This window comes from Globicephala melas, chromosome 12, assembly GCF_963455315.2.
Source record: "Globicephala melas chromosome 12, mGloMel1.2, whole genome shotgun sequence".
Classification (NCBI taxonomy): Eukaryota; Metazoa; Chordata; class Mammalia; order Artiodactyla; family Delphinidae; genus Globicephala; species Globicephala melas.
Window position 1 is genome coordinate 82,759,276 of NC_083325.1, and position 16,632 is coordinate 82,775,907.

At 50.3% G+C, this 16,632-nt stretch overlaps 1 protein-coding gene and 1 non-coding gene across 7 annotated transcripts; both read left to right on the forward strand.

Moving 5' to 3' along the window:
* The first annotated feature begins 8,830 nt into the window (after positions 1 to 8,830).
* Positions 8,831 to 16,379, forward strand: ODC1 (ornithine decarboxylase 1). Of its 6 annotated transcripts, none has more exons than XM_060309257.2 (13): positions 8,939 to 8,956; positions 9,713 to 9,808; positions 11,789 to 11,935; positions 12,026 to 12,157; positions 12,429 to 12,602; positions 12,786 to 12,958; positions 13,234 to 13,368; positions 13,498 to 13,579; positions 13,784 to 13,867; positions 14,523 to 14,685; positions 14,767 to 14,879; positions 14,968 to 15,182; positions 15,894 to 16,379. In XM_060309257.2, the coding sequence occupies exons 4-13, from the start codon at positions 12,056 to 12,058 to the stop codon at positions 16,036 to 16,038; spliced, it is 1,386 nt and encodes a 461-aa protein (XP_060165240.1). In that variant the 5' UTR covers positions 8,939 to 8,956; positions 9,713 to 9,808; positions 11,789 to 11,935; positions 12,026 to 12,055; the 3' UTR covers positions 16,039 to 16,379. The 6 variants fall into 6 exon arrangements, with proteins under 6 accessions (XP_060165239.1, XP_060165241.1, XP_060165240.1 ...); XM_060309255.2 differs by lacking the exon at positions 8,939 to 8,956 and adding an exon at positions 9,015 to 9,201; XM_060309256.1 differs by lacking the exon at positions 9,713 to 9,808 and having other exon boundaries at positions 8,831 to 8,956.
* On the forward strand, positions 10,764 to 10,895 carry LOC115846130 (small nucleolar RNA SNORA42/SNORA80 family). The gene has a single exon (XR_004036799.1). It is a non-coding gene; the product is annotated as a small nucleolar RNA SNORA42/SNORA80 family (small nucleolar RNA).
* Positions 16,380 to 16,632: the final 253 nt, after the last annotated feature.

Below are 16,632 nucleotides of genomic sequence, written 5' to 3' on the forward strand. Positions count from 1 at the left end.
AAACCCAAAGAACAAATCAAGAAAATACTGATTACTGATGGTTTTTTACATAAGTCACTGAAGGAGACAATGTTGTACCAAGGAGGGGGTATGAAAGCTTTTCTGTTTCGGGGTCAAGTCCAGTAGGTACAACATTGGTGCTGTGTATAAATTATCTCATTTAATCCCCATGGCAACCTTATGAGGTGGCTCCTTTATTTTCCCCTTTTAGAGATGAGGAAACTGAGACTCAGGGAAATGAATTAACTTGCCAGGGAGGGCTGGGGTTCACACCCAGGCCCTCTGTCCCCAGAGCCTGCTGTCTTGACTACTCTACTGGGACATATTTAACCCGAACGCTGGGCTCTTCCAGAGACCAATTCTGGCTGGAGTGTGAAGGCCTGGCTACAAATTTTTTGGTGAGAATATTACAGCTGCTTCTTTCAGTTTTACGTGGCTGCATAACAAACACCCCAAACTTTAGTGGGTAAAACATCTATCTATTACGTGCACAGATTGTGTGCGTCAGGGATGGTGGTGCCGGGTTTACCTCTGCTCTGTGACATCTGGGGCCTCAGCTGGGAGGATTTGGTGGCCGAGAGACTCCCCGGCTTGGGGCTGGGTGTTATCTGTTGGTGTCCTAGCTCACATGCCTCGGTCGGTACTGGCTATCAGCTTGCTGGGAGCGGAGCTCCTGCACACAGGCTCTTCACGTGGCCTGCAGTTTCTCCCCGCCTGGTGGCCTCAGGGTAGCCTCACTCTTACAAGGTGACGGTGCCAAAGCTGAGCATCCCAGTTAGCAAGGCAGAAGCTGCATCGCCTTTGTCACATCCTCTAGGTTTAAACAAGTCACAGCCCTGCCCAGATTCCACTTCGCTTCTCGGTGGGGTCGGCAGCTGTCTTTGCAAGCTCCGATTCGCCTCTCTCCTCTTGTTTCCTGCCCAGCTGCTCCTGAATCTTCTAGCTTCGTCAGTGCTCAGCTGGGCCCTTCCTGGGACTTGCAGCCTCCTCCAGTCCCTGGTCTATCACAGATCTGTCAGGCGGTCCCAACCCAGAAAGCAATTTGGTGTGGGGCTCTAGGAGAAGCAGCAGATAAGAGGAGACCTTTGATGTATATGGTATCTGCTGAGTTTTGAAGGCATTTACCAATCACCAGGCAGTAGCTACCTCCCTGGACTCCTTGGTGAAAACGTTTATTCAGACTCTGAAATTCCAGACCCTTACATTTTTTAAAGTAGCCCCTCTCTAACCGATTCACTGAATACTTTTTGAACACTTTTGTCTCATCCCAATACCCACCGTTTCCCTCCCTCCAGGAAGGCGGTGTCTTCTTTGCTCCTCTGCCCTCCCGAGCTCTGGCATGAGAAAAGAGGGCAGAATGGAGACGAGGGACTGTGTCAGGAGGGCAGGAGGGCTGTGGGAAGCACGGTTGTCAGGGTAGTGCCCCAGCAGGGCAAGGCCATCATAGGAGCACAGGTGGGGCAGTCTGCCAAGGAAGGGAGGGAAGGTTCTTCCAGGGAGGGGAGTAAGCAGGTCCCAGGGGTTTCCCTTGCCGGAGACAGAGTGATAGAGACAGTTTCCTGAGGCACTGGACCCTCCCTCAGTGTTGGAGAAGAAGCAAGGGAAGACAGGAATTTCTGTTTGGACGGTCTTGCAACCCAACACCCCACGGGGGCTGAGCTCTGGGGATCACAGCCTTGTAAGCTTTCTGTTAACTCATCTTGAGCTTTGACGACGAGCCCCTGCACACACACACACACACACACACACACACACACACACACACACACGATCTCTATTCTTCACGGCAAGCTCGGGAGTCCTGGAGAAATCTGAGGTTCTCCCAAGTGGCTTATCCTACACTGTTGTCCCCTGCTGTCTTCTGGCAGTGGAACCCTCGTTTTGACAGACAGTGGATTTGTTTGTTAGGGCTGGTGTAACCAAGTACCACAGACTCCGGGGCTTAGACAACAGAAGTGTGTTCTCGCACAGCTCTGGAGGCTGGACGTCCAAGATCTCTGGAGGCTGCAAGTCCGAGATCAAGGTGTCAGCAGAGTTCATTCCTTCTGAGGGCTGTGAGCGAGAATCTCTTCCAGGCCTCTCCCCCAGCTTCCAGGGGCTTCCTGGCAATCCTTGGTGTTTCCTGACATGTAAAACATCACCTTGATCTCTGTCTTTTTCTTCTCCTGGACTTCTCCCTGTGTCTTCCGCCTGTGCTTGTCTGTCTCTGTGTCTAAATTTCCCCCTTTTACAAGGACACCAGACATGTTGGATTCGGGTCCATCCAAACAATCTCCTTTAACTTGATTACGTCTGCAAAAATCCTACCTCCACATAAGATCCCATTCTGAGGTACTGGGGCTTAGGATTTTAATGTATGAATTTGCGGGGCGGCCAGGGGCACAATTTAAGCCCTAACAGACAGCATCTTTCAGGGAGCCATGCTCTTCATGGGAGGCCCAAGCCCACACCCAGTGCTGGGGAGTGAATCGTAGTCAGCTTATGTCAACCACAGAGGCCCTACTCTCCCTTCCAGGTATGAAGAAGGCAAGAGGATATGGTATGTTCCACCCAATGAGACAGGAAGGGAAGTCTGCTGAAGAAAATCATCTCTTAGATACAGAGAGACACAGAGGAAGAGATGCCCTTTCCTTTGTCTTATCTGTACCTGATGCCTAGAACTGGGGCCATCTTGGAACCACAAGGGGAGCTGGGCTCACCTTCTGGGCCTGGGAATGACAAGAGTGGAAAGGCCTGGGTCTCGGTGTTGTTCTCGAGGTTCTAGGTGGATGATACTGGAGCCTCCCTTCCTTGAGACGTCTTGTCATAGGAGATGATTAATTTCCGCTGTTGCTTAAGCCAGCGTGTAACGTAACAGTGTGCTTACCAGACTCTCCTTGGGAAGTGTCCTCTGAGTGGGCAGGAAGAGGCTGACAAGCCTTTGGAAAGGGAGCTGTGCCCGTCGCTGGCTTGTTGGATCTCAGGCCCATTCCCCACCCCACCAGGCTCTGCTCTGTCTCTTGGGAGGAGTGGAGACAGGCGCTGACCCCTGGAAATCACGCTTGCCGGCTCTCTGGCCAATAGGTTCCAAGTGGGAGGCCCTGGCAGGAGCCTGAGGAAGGTAGAAGTGGACCTTTTCCCTCCCACGTCTCTACTGCGGGCAGCGTCCACAGCAGCGGCCGCTTCCCCAGTTCCAGCACATCTGGTTGGCACCTCTCCCTGTGGTTCCGGCCCCCACTGGACAGCCCCCGGGTCCTCTGCAGGTGGGCCTCGCTCCCGTTTACGCCCAGCCCTGTGGGTGGTGGTGCTTCCTGCAGTGGTTAGATATTCTGTTATCTCTGTAGCTAGTTCCCGTCCTAGTTAAATTCCCTTTGCTGAACTGCCTTGCCTGCTCTGGCCTGAGCGATACAGGGCACGACCTGCCGAAGGAGAAGGTTTTGTACCTGTGTGTGGTGGCCTCCCCGCCTTCTAAGGTCACCAGGTCCTGTTGTCAGCGAGGATTTGGTGGGACTGATGGGAAATGCAGGTTGAGGCCAGAGCTGAGTTGTCTGCTCCATGAAGGAAAAGACCCCGGGGGTCGGATGCTGCCCCCAGAACGACCCCACCCACAGACCTCGGTCCTCTCGCCAAATGAGGCTGGGCCTGTGGAGGGCTGCCTCTGTGTGTGCCCCGGTCTGGTTCTTGCCCTGCGTGCCACGGGCCCCTCGCTGACTCAGCCCAGCCCTGGACAAGCCTTTCCAAGCCCAGAGCTCTCCAGCTCTCCGAAGACTCATAGCAGAGCTCACACCTTTGCCCTCGGGCCCCATGGTGGTACCGCGTGACCACCGTCCCAGGGACCAGGACACCGGAGCGCAAGCCCGGGGATCAGCGGCCCCTTCGGACTGTGAGCTCCTTGAGAGCAGGGGCCTCCTTCGCTCGCCTTCTCCCTGGTGGCTGGAGCGGCCCTGGGCTAGGCCAAGGGCTCACAGGCTGTGCGAAGGGAAGCAACGAGCATCCCCTTCAGATGCTCCTGCAGCCTGTCCTTGGGAGCCCAGACCCACGGCTGCCTTGTGTCCAGGGGCCCCTGCGGCTCAGTCCGCCATGATGCCACAGGCCGTTTGGAACTCAGCTCTGACTTGGCAGGAAAGTGATGCTAACACCACTCCTGGGAAGAGCACGTTCCAGAAGGTCTGGGTTGTGCACGGGCCCTCCACATGCTGTTCCCTGCCTAGGAGAGAAGTCTTGCAGGCTCTGGGGATTCCCAGAGGCGGGGCGCCACTAGGGTGGGCCCCCGGCCAGAATGGGGCCGTGGCAAAGCCTAGCAGAGGTGCTGCAGCACATCGGGTCAGAGGGAGTCACCGGGAGCTTAAGAAACAGTTCTCTTTTAGCGCTGGGGAGAAGGTCAGGTTTCACTGGGGCCCCGTCAGCTCCTCACTGGTCCCCAACAACCCAGTCCCCAGCTGCATACAAAGGGGGGGGGTTCCTCCCTTGCCCAGCACATCACTTGCATGTAGCAGACACTCAATATAAACATGTATTGCACGAATGAATGAATAAACGACCAAAGGAAAATATTCCAAATCTTTTATCCCCCAAATTTTAGATAGCACATGGGGAGAAATTCCCACAAGTTCATCAGTCATGTAGCAAATACAAATCACAGATTTCTCAGGACAGCCCCAGTTTCAATTTAACAAGATTGAGCGACTTCTCTGTACCAGGTACTCGGCTAGACACTTATGAAGACCCGTAAATCATAGTCCTAACTTCCAAGGGAGTGGGAGTGGGGGAGGCCCAAGGTGCCCGCACGGTGTGACCCATGCTGTGATGTCAGGCATGTGGGGCCTGCAGAGCAGAGTGGTGTCAGGTGGCTAGAGTGGCAGGAGATGGGTGAGGCTGGGAAGGTGAGCAGAGCAGACCTCGGAGGCTCCTGGGTGCTAGGCTGAGGCATTTGGACTTTACCCTGTGGACCAAGGGCCACCAGCAAAGGGCTTTAACTAAACAAGTGGTCAGATCTGAAACCTTCTGTCCTGCGGTCAGCCCACGTGTTAGGAAGGTGGCATGTCTGAAGCTGGCCTGGGCACATACTTCCTGGGACTCTGTGTTCAGTCCACTGAAAAGGCAGGCTGTGGGAAGCAAAGCATTGCTAAGATCAATGCGCCAGGCAAGTGAGCTACTGCTTCTCAACCTCTGGACAGAGGCCACCTCTTCTCTGCAATGTACCGTGTGGCCACTGACGTGTCGCAGGGCCTTGCTGGGCTCCCAGAGGCCTGGCCCACTTCCTGCCAGATGGCCTTTGCCCCAACAACTCCCAGGGAGCCACAGCAGGGCGGAGGCCGGGTGGGGCGGTGATGCAAGCACTTCATAATACAAACGTCCCGGGACTTCCACCGACATTGGTGTCTTTGGCTCTTCCAACAGGTACTTTTGGAGATGCTCGACTTCTCTGATGACACCTGTGTTGCTCAGAGCAAGGAGGGCCTCCACGGAAGTTCCCTGTGCCCAGGGCACATCACTTGGATATTGGCAAAGATGGTACACTTTCTGCCTCATAGGGTGGATTGGATTTTGGGAAACACCTAAAACAATTTAAGAGCAAGCCTGGAGTATCAGTGAGTAACTGAGCTTCCAAACATTATTTTTGGTCCAGCATCCACATGTAACTAGCAGTGTCCCGTGACTGATTCCTATTTCCCTAAGTTGTGGCACCCTTGCAGGACAGGTCCTAACCCCCCAAAGTCCTCCTGTGGCTGGATGTCATGAGCCTCACTCCAGAGTCAACTCTTACTACACTTCTGGGAAGAAACTGGATGCAGAATATATATGACCACAACGTGTGGACAGAACACAAACCCATTTTCCAGAAAGTTCTCAATTTTTCCTGGAATGTTGACTCTTCCTTTACTGAGGACATGGATACATAAATCCTTGCTGACCATTGTCTCTTATGTTACTTTTTCTCAGTAAAGGTGACTCCTTAAAGTTTTAATTATCATATACCTTTATAAGCCCTTTCGGGTAAGTAAGTTAAGAAAAGATACCTTCTGTGCCAGACATGTCCTCACTTTTGGTTCAGAAAATGTGATTTGCAGATTCCTACAGAGCTCTTTGTAAAAGAAGTCAGAGATTCTTAGAACACCAGAGTGCAAGAGCCTGAGTTTTCATTCAGTCCAGTCCAGCCAGGGTGCATTTTACAGAAAGAGCTTGAGATCCAGAGAGCAGAAGTGATACCCAGGGATGAGCTAGGTGCTGAGGGTAGCTAAAAAAATTAGAGGTGGTCCCAGCACTTAGGTGGGATGACTAAGGGTACAGAACTTATTGGCATGTCCGACGTGGTTTTAGATGTTTTTGTTCACTTCCCTAAGTTACTGCTTCTGCACCAAACACAAAAACCTCATCTCCACGTAAGGGTAACTTCTAGATGTTGGACTACACATCGTTTTCAAGGATCTGCTGCTTTTCTCTAAGGAAAAAAGAAAAAGTAAGGGAGAAGATAAACTCTACTGAAAATATACAGAAAGGCATGAATGCCATTCATCTAAACAAAGCCAGGTTTAGTCACTGTAGGTTTATCTTTTCAGATCCAGATTGGTAACTGGGTTTAATGACTCAGGCCTACTGACTCCCAGACCCAAGGCCAAACTCTAAGAGTCTGTCTGCAGCCAGGAGGGCCAGTTCTCAGGGAAGCCGCACTTCCTCCTTCCCTTGCTTCTGCTTCCCCATCTGGGTCAAGATGGGTCATCTGGGCAAGGCCAGGCCTCCCCAGGGGAAAGTGCAGCACATGGGCAGTTTGGGGTGGGCTAGCAGGAGAGGCAGTGTGTAGAGGTGACCACATGTGAGTAGCACATGTGAGCAGCAGAGGGACAGATCACCTGGCTTCCTGAATCAAGAACTTGCCTCTGGGTTCCAGCTAATACTTCTAATTCTAAAATTCGGTCACAGAACTGAGCTGAAAGGGACTCTAGATCAGGCCCGAACTCTTCCCTTGATGGCTGGAGAGAGGCTCACAGGGGGTCAAGGAGATGGTCAAGGTCACACAAGGCAAGCTGCCGGCGGGACGGGGGGCTGGCTATCCTTCCCTCCACACCGGGCTCCTACTAGGATCCCACACGCTGAGACATCCGGTTCCCTCTGCTGGGAGGAAGCCGAATAGTGGGGACAGTGTTTGCCACGCAAGGACTGGTTGATTGATGTGCCTCGGAGAGCTGGGCAGTGCAGACAATGCTCCCCTCTTGGCCCCAGCTCTGGACATGGGAGACTTCCGGAGTTTGAGGAAAAATCTGCGTGTCACTGGAACAAAATGTTTCTTCTCAGAGCGGGGATAAATACCAGTGTTCACCATGGAACCAAAGCTGTCCCACTTAGTGCCTGGGATTGTAATGGTCTCTGATGGGATTGTTAATTTCATTATTAATCTCATTCCCTCCTAGGAATTAAAATTGCTGAGATGGGGATAACTCCCCTCTCCCTCTCTCTCACTGGTACCCAGTGGTTACTCAAGGACTATGTAAAAATAAGGTTGATCAGGGTGGCCAAGAGAAAAGGGAGCTCTGCCTGTCATATCCCTTCACATATGAAGACTCGTTACTGTTTACTGCTGTCTTCCCTTTTCTTGATTCTGTGGAAGCCATGCATGGTCCAGGGAGAGTTAGATAGTCATTCATTCCTGCATTCATCAAACAAGCACTCACTCCTCACAAAGAAGGTTTTTGTAGCTGTAAAGATCCTTGGGTCTTCTAGTCCAGCCTTCTTCTGAGGCCCAGAGGAGGGAGGTACCTTACCCAAGATCACACAGCAAGTTGGGGCCAAGGTGGGCTACAGTCTTGAGCTCTTCCAGGGTCCCTGCCTGGGGCTAGTTTCAAACTTTTTTACTCCCACCCGCAGCCCTCAGGTCGGTCACACCCTAGGTTGGGACATAATCACCTGTTGGATTTTGTCTACAAGGGAAGGAATGGTAAAAATGCAAGGGGCAAAAAGTGCCCCAAATCCCTCCCTGGGGCCGGCAGTGGGGGGCGGGGGTGGCCTGCACCCTGGAAAGGCCAGTTCTCCATCAGAGCCTTGGCTGCACTCCTGGGGACTCCCAATTGATGACAGGTTTTGCCATATGTATTTCTTGAGTAGACACTGGTGGTGTTGGGACTCAACTCTCCCAAAGCGTGCCAATCGCTGCTGCCCTTAAAGAAGTCTTCGATGAGTGCCACCCAATACAACTAAGGGCAGTGGATCGCTCGGTGGCTTGCAGACCTGTTACTTCCTACCCCTTCCCCTAATGCCCTGAGACAAGTCTTTGGCTTAGTAAGCGTAACGTGTATCTTCGCTTGTCCACCGCTGTCTGCCACCTAGTTGGAAGACACCTGGATATGTTAGACACGGTTTACAGGCGCAGTGACTCGGGAACTGCCCCCAGCTGTGCCGCTAACTTGCCGGGTGACATTTCTCCCTTCTACGTCTCTGCCCCCTTCTTCGTGGGATGGGACTGCGACAGAATCGCTTCCAGGTCCCTCCCATAGGAATGGAGACGCCGGGCAGAAGGAGCCAGAGTGTGCCAGGTGGGGTCCACGTGGCCCGCTCGCGCCCGCGATTTCCTTTCTCCGCCCGAGGGCACGAGGCATTTAATGCCAGGTGGAAGAACAGTGCTGTTTGGCGCAGGAGCTGAAATTTGGCGGCGGTCGGAGGCTGGTTTCACAATTCTTCGGCTGCGGCTCTTGGCCCCAGGCGGAGCGCCAGGCGCAGGCGCCTGAGGGTGCGCTATTGGAGCCCAGGGCCCGCGGCGTGTGCGCCTGCGCGGGCCTGCAGCTGGCCCGGGAGGGGCGGGAGCCGCTCGGATGCGCTGACGTCGAACCGCCCGCGCCCCCCGCCCCTCCGCCCGGCTCAGGGTTGGCCGCCGCCGCGCCCCGCCCCCTCCCTGGGAGGACGCCCGGACGGAACCGATCGCGGCTGGTTTGAGCTGGTGCGTTTCCATGACGACACGCGCGGCGCTATAAGTAGCGGAGCTGCGGTGAGTCGGGCTTTGTCAGTTCCTTCAGTCTTCCTCAGCCTCCGCCGCCGCCGCTGTCCCTCTGCCAGCGCTCCGGCACCACCTCGGGCCGGCGGTTCTCCGCAGGAGGGAGTGAGGTGGCGGGCGGCCGGGCGGGCGGCTGACGGGGGCGGCGGGGACAGCGGCGGGGCGGCCGGCGGCCCTGCGCGCTCGGCGGCGGCGTCTGGTCTCCATGGGGTCTGCCCGCGGCGCCCGTGCGCTCTAAGGTGAGAGGGGCGCGTCCGGGCGGTTGGAAGGCCGGGGGAGCGGGGGTGACGGCCACGTGTCCCTGCGCCCGGGCCCGGCCTGAGGCCGGAGCAGCTCCCGCGCCGTGGAGCTGCGAGGACACGTGGTCGCAGAGCCGGCCGCCGGCCCCTGACCTCGGTGAGCCGCTGCGCCCCCGGCCCTGGCGTCCCCGGTGAAGCCGGCCCCCGGCGCGCACGGCGGCCGCCCTCCCGGCTCAGGGCAGCCTGGGCTGGAACGGCCCGGGGTTCACCTCCTCCGAACCACGTCAGTGAGGGTTTCTGAGCCGGAAGCTGTTGAAAAGGGTCGGTCGTTCCTTCAACTGCTGTGTTTTTTTTTAAACCCATGTGGCAGTCCGGTAGCAGGTGCAGGAGAGGTAGGAGGCGAGCCGGCGCAGGTCTCCGGGCTCCCATCGCTCGCACTCATTTCTAGAAGGAAGAGACGTGCCATTCCGCCGTATTGCCCTGGAATTTACTTTTTTCTTTTTCATTTTAGCTTTTATTTGTGCTGTGTGTACAGAGCGAATGACCCAGTATAGAAACCCACTCGGGTCGCTAGAGCTGAGATGAGATAACCTCGTAGTAACAACAGGTAATAGTCAGCCGGCCGTGGCTTAGAGTTGTTACGGGATCTTTGAATGACTCGGTGAGTCAAGGAAAACCTATAATATTAAGATCCCAGTTCAGGCTTCGGCATAGGAGCCAGTCCCAAGATCTTCCCAAAAAGGCCACCTGTGTTTGAAAATGCGAAATAATGGGGGAAAGTGGGGAGTAGAACCTCTTAGAAATGTCTAGGGAGAACAAAGAATGTGTTGACTTCGTTCAAACCTAAAATAGGGCGTAATTTCGTTCACTTGTAAATTTTTCAGTTGCTGTTTGAATTAGTACCTGTCTTTTCTAACGTTACCCAGTTTGCAGTAAAGCATTTCATAGCAGAGAGGCGCTGTCTTGCGCTAGTCCGAGTCATTTTAAGTAACTTAGCTATACAGAAAGAACACCGAGAGGTGTTCTTGGGTGAAATGTTTCTATATCAAAAGTTATTGAGATAGGGCTTCCCTGGTGGCACAGTGGTTGAGAGTCCGCCTGCCGATGCACGGGACACGGGTTCGTGCCCCGGTCCGGGAAGATCCCACGTGCCGCGGAGCGGTTGGGCGCGTGAGCCATGGCCGCTGAGCCTGCGCGTCCGGAGCCTGTGCTCCGCAACGGGAGAGGCCACAACAGTGAGAGGCCCGCGTGCCGCGAAGAAAAAAAAAAAAGTTATTGAGATAAAGCTTTGAAAGATACAAGAAAGCAAAATACTTAGTAGGGGTGTATTTCAGAGAAACAAAAACGTCCTAAGCTTAAGCCTGAACATTGCCTTAAAAATGTTTAAGAAGACTCTAAATAGCCCAATCTGTCACCGGTGAGCGTATTTAAATGTTGTTATATAGACAGAATGGGTTTGCCGGCAGTTAGTCTCTTCCCTTCCCCTACGCGCGATTTAGGCAACGTAGGTGGTTGACAATGCCAGCAAGTCACATTAGATCAAGCCTTGCAAGTTCTGCCGTGCATGGGTTTGGATTTATGGCAGGCCCGTCCCCCTGGGCCTCTCATAGTGTCCCATGCCAGAGCAAACTGGCCCAGAACCATTGCCTGGCCTCTGCCCGTAGGCTGCAGGTACTGAAGCGGGTTGCACAGTGGAAAAGAAGCCCTCCCTGGCAGAAATTAAATAAGTTAAAATCAGTAATTTTAAGACAACTGTCATTGACCAGTGTCGCATTTCATGAAGGCCAAGGACAGTGGCTCTGATTGTTAAATGAGCTTTATTTTTGCTTATTCATAAATTATTGTTGGCTTATTTTTGTTATTCATAGTTAGTCAAAACTTATTCCCAGGTGATGATCCTTCATAGCTAAGCAGGTATTAGAGCGCCTGTAAGGACAGTTGAGGTTCCCAGAGTTGCTGATTTAGTAGGCAGTGCTGGTTTAAGAATACTGATTTCTGATCCGCTACAGCAACTGTAATACATTATGTTGATTTGAAGATTGCAGTTTTAAAAAACACATGCCTAGCGTGAAAATTAGCTCATAAAATTCTCAGGAAACTTAAGAGCACTCAGTTAAGTTGAGAGCAATGATGCCTGTTAGTCACTAAAAGTTGTTCTGTATAAGACTTAGGAAATAGCAAGGTGTTTATACAGCAACTTTGAAAAATTGCTGTCATGCTATTTTAAGCTTCTAAAGAGAAACAGATCCGAAATAAAGTAAGCTAACTGTCATGAAACTTTTTCCCTATCAGTGAACTAAGTGCAGGAAAGCTTCTGAAACCTGCATTCAGCAGTTTTTAGCAGGGATATTTGAAATGCTTTTTTTGAGGTGGACAGTACTATATATGGAAGTTCAGTGTGAAAAACTCTAGTGTTGTATCTGTGGTGTCCTCATTCCATTGAGGTTTATGGAGTCACGTGACCTAAACCTAGGAATAATGGGATTCCCAAACCCAGTGAGTGAGGTGTCTGTGGAGGGTGCTTGAGTAGTCCTGCTTCTTGTGTGTGCTGCCAGTAACTGATCTTCCAATTTAATGTGTTCCGAAGGTGGACAGCAGATTGTGCGTTTGTCAGGACATTTTCACTGCTGCAGCAAGGGCACGCACATCTTTCAGTGGGACTTGGAATTCCTAGAGAATTGCCTTTGTGAAAAGCTGGCATAATTTCTTTAAATTTCATCTCTTAGTTTCTCTTGTAAGTATTCATGGTTGTTGCAGGCTTATCTTATTAGGAGTTACTAAGTATTGCTAAGACTTCTGAGTAAATCGTCTGCCCTGTCTGCAGTTTGTTGTTTCAGAAAGCTATCAAGGAACCATGAACAACTTTAGTAATGAAGAGTTTGACTGCCATTTCCTGGATGAAGGCTTTACTGCCAAGGACATTCTGGACCAAAAAATTAATGAAGTTTCTTCTTCTGTAAGTGTATGTTAAGTCCTTGCTGGGAGTGCAGCTTTGAGAATGTTGGGTTGGATGGGAAGCTTCAGTGGGGTCTTGCGGAAATGGAAATGTCTTATTAGGGAATTTAGAATTTAATTGGCTACGGATCGTGCAATAAAAATGATATTCATGCCAGGAATTGACTAAATAGAGTAGGATTCATGAGAATGACGGGCAAGGGAAGGGAAGCCTGCGTGTTGGACACATTGTTAGGCCGCTGATGGGTTTCCTGTAACCACTGTCACTGCAGGACGATAAGGATGCCTTCTATGTTGCGGACCTGGGAGACATCCTGAAGAAACATCTGAGATGGTTTAAAGCTCTTCCTCGGGTCACCCCCTTTTATGCAGTCAAATGCAATGATAGCAGAACCATAGTGAAGACCCTAGCTGCCATAGGGACAGGATTTGACTGTGCCAGCAAGGTGAGCAAAAGCCGCAGAACTCACAGGATTGTCATGGCCTCGGTGTTCCCGCAGGGCAGATCAAAACTGCGTTGCTTGGGCAGGAGATGCTAATGAATTGAGTGGGGGTGGTGACAACTTCCCACGTTTTTCTGTTTCTTCCATGTATTAGCTACATGTATTGTAACACCTCTTCTTTTTCAGACTGAAATCCAGTTGGTGCAGAGTCTCGGGGTGCCTCCAGAGAGGATTATCTATGCAAATCCTTGTAAACAAGTGTCTCAGATTAAATACGCTGCCAATAATGGAGTCCAGATGATGACTTTTGATAGTGAAGTTGAGTTGATGAAAGTTGCCAGGGCACATCCAAAGGCCAAGTAAGTTACTCCTCCATTTGAGGGCAGGGTCAGATGTGGCATCTGTATGATAATGGCAGACAAACTCAAATTTCCAGTTGTTAGATTTCCATACTTTAGTAAATTATCTGTGTACTGGGTCAGAGACAAAGTAGAAAAAACCTTAAAGCCTCTTGATTAATAAAACCAAATTAGACTTAAACCACAGGGTATCAGAGCCCAGGAGTCTCTGTCTTAACCATGGCTGTAGATGATCTTCTGTTATGGGAAACTTGATACACTTTTCTTGCCTCTAGGTTGGTTTTGCGGATTGCCACTGATGATTCCAAAGCAGTCTGTCGCCTCAGCGTCAAATTTGGTGCCACACTCAAAACCAGCAGGCTTCTTTTGGAACGGGCGAAAGAGCTGGATATTGATGTCATTGGTGTCAGGTGAGATCTTGGTGATGGCAGAGGTAGAGATTAAGATTAGACAATGCAAGTTTTATAGGTTTTCTCCCACTGTGAATAGTTATTTCCAGAAATAGTAAGAAATAGCATATTCTACTTTTTTTGCCCCAGCTTCCATGTGGGAAGTGGTTGTACTGATCCGGAGACCTTCGTGCAGGCCATCTCTGATGCCCGCTGTGTCTTTGACATGGGAGTGAGTATATGTGAACCCCAAGTGGGAGGAGGGGGGGCAAGGATGACAGTAATAACTAGTCCCGATTCCAGAACTGACCTTTTGTAGAGGTCATCTCATATTACAGACATTTAACCCCATCTGCTGCGTGCATTTGTCACGCCGTGTTAGGAATCTGGCTACTTGGTTGACCTAATTTGATTGAATTCACTTTCTTGACTCCAGGCTGAGGTTGGTTTCAACATGTATCTGCTTGATATCGGTGGTGGCTTTCCCGGATCTGAGGATGTAAAGCTTAAATTTGAAGAGGTAATTTATAACAAAACTATAATCTGTAGCTCTTAGCAAGTTCTTTTTTGGAATATTTCAAAACTTAACTAGTTTTAACAGATAGTAAAGGGACTATACAAACGTGAAAATAAATGTCTTGGTGTGGTAATTTGAATGACTTCTGTGCTATTTAAAATGGTACTTAAGGGACTTCCCTGGTGGCGCAGTGGCTAAGACTCCGAGCTCCCAATGCAGGGGGCCCGGGTTCAATCCCTGGTCACGGAACTAGAAGAAGTTAGGCCATTATATGCTACTCATTTATAAAATAAATCCGTATTCTTTTTTGTTAAAATTATGTGCATAGGCAGAATAGAAAGTTTTGTTCTGTTGGCATGTATTTGCTAGATAAAAACATTTAGGCACTTTGTAAGTGGTAATAAATTTGTATCATTGTTTAATAAAATCATATCCATAACATCTTAGAGTAGAAAGGGTGTCTGGAGGGGAATCAAAATGAAACCACAGGGATGTACAGGCTGGTTTTCAGGGAAATGTTTATCTTTTGCTGTTGTTTGAGGGTAAACCTCTCTGCTGATGACTGCTCTCAGTGCTTTTGATGTGTCACGTCACAAGGTACTGGTCCATGTGAGTTCCCCTTGATGACTAACTGCTCTTTTCTATCTCACTCTGGTAGATTACCAGTGTAATCAACCCGGCGTTGGACAAGTATTTTCCATCGGACTCTGGAGTTAGGATCATAGCTGAGCCAGGCAGATACTATGTTGCATCAGCTTTCACACTAGCAGTTAATATCATTGCCAAAAAACGCGTATTAAAGGAACAGACAGGCTCTGATGGTACGTACAAAGGATGATTCATCGCGTGTACAACAAAGTTGGTACATGAAGTGGTAATTGAGACTAATTGTGCTTTTCTAGATGAAGATGAGTCAAGTGAACAGACGTTTATGTATTACGTGAACGATGGAGTGTATGGATCTTTCAACTGCATCCTCTACGATCACGCACACGTGAAGCCTCTTCTGCAGAAGGTACCTTGTGAACACGCTGTAGACAGCAGTTAAGAGGACTGGTCGGAACAAGTGTAAGCAGGCGTGTTTTTCTCTCTCTCAAATGTAGAGACCCAAACCAGATGAGAAGTATTATTCGTCCAGCATCTGGGGACCGACCTGTGATGGCCTGGATCGCATTGTTGAGCGCTGTAACTTGCCCGAGATGCATGTGGGCGATTGGATGCTCTTTGAAAACATGGGTGCTTACACTGTCGCTGCTGCTTCTACTTTCAATGGATTCCAGAGACCAACCATCTACTATGTGATGTCAGGGCCAACATGGTTAGTGACAACAGTGTGTGTGTTTATGTTTCCTGTAAGAAAATAAAACCTTCCAGGATTTGTTATGCTTGCTCTTGTCGAATAAGAAATTGCTTTACTTAGGGTTAAATAGTAACTTTTTTTTTTTTTTTTTGCGGTACACGGGCCTCTCACTGTTGTGGCCTCTCCCGTTGCGGAGCACAGGCTCCGACGCGCAGGCTCAGCGGCCATGGCTCACGGGCTCAGCCGCTTCGCGGCATGTGGGATCTTCCCGGACCGGGGCACGAACCCGTGTCCCCTGCATCGGCAGGTGGACTCTCAACCACTGAGCCACCAGGGAAGCCCCAGTAACATTTTTTTAAATTGTTTTTCTCTCCATATTAATGTATGCTTTAGAAATTTTGGAAAATACAATGGAAGGAAAATCCCTTCAATAATAGTGATCTGTATTTTCAGATTTTTAAGGCATAATCATTTTAGAAAAGATTGATCAGGATATTTCTCTGCAGCTAGAATATTTTAATTAGTGTCTGTGACTTGTGCTTTCCTCGTTACCATAAAGATGGTTCTGAAGAAATGCTTGCCGTAGAGCTACGTTGAATTGCTTCCTGATGACATAGTAACCAAGGACATAAATAGGCTCATGAATAAGTTATTCTCAGTTTCTCGGTGTGGAATTGCTCAGTGAGGGGTGACTCAGGGTTTCTGAGCGTGCCACTCTGTCTCTTTCAGGCAACTGATGCAGCAAATCCAGAACCACGACTTCCCCCCCAGCGTAGAGGAGCAGGACATCGGCACCCTGCCTGTGTCCTGTGCTTGGGAGAGTGGAATGAAACGGCACCCAGCAGCCTGCGCTTCAGCTCGTATTAACGTGTAGATACCATTCTTGTAGCTGTTAACTGCGCGTTTAGCTTGATTTAAGGGTTTGGGGGGGACCACTTAACTTAATTACTGCTAGTTTTGAGATGTCTATGTGAATAGGGTTGGCACAGATGCAGCAACGTGGAAGACTAGGCGATGGGGTCACACTTACCTGTGTTCCTATGGAAACTATTTGAATATTTGTTTTATATGGATTTTTATTCACTTTTCAAACATGCTACTAAAGCGTGCCCCTCAGCTGCTGAGCAAGCGTTTGTAGCTTGTGCATTGGCAGAAAGGGCCAGAAGCTCAGTGCTGTGACCTGTTTGAAGTAAAGTATAGGCACTGGGAAATGTCTACGGCGTGTCCATTCCAGATGGCTCACCTTGCGTGTGGTTTACAGGTGGGAAATTGATGCTTCTCCCATAGGCTGAGAAACTTGCCCCAGAGGACTAAGGAGTTGACAGGTTTTCAATATTTTGAAGATCCACGGAATGCCTTTTTCCTGTCTGACATTTTTATTTCAAGTCCACAAGTCCTGTCGGAAGTTTGCTTTGGATTCCCAGAATAGTGAGTGGGTCTAGCCCCATGTGCGGTGGAAGGAAAAGGA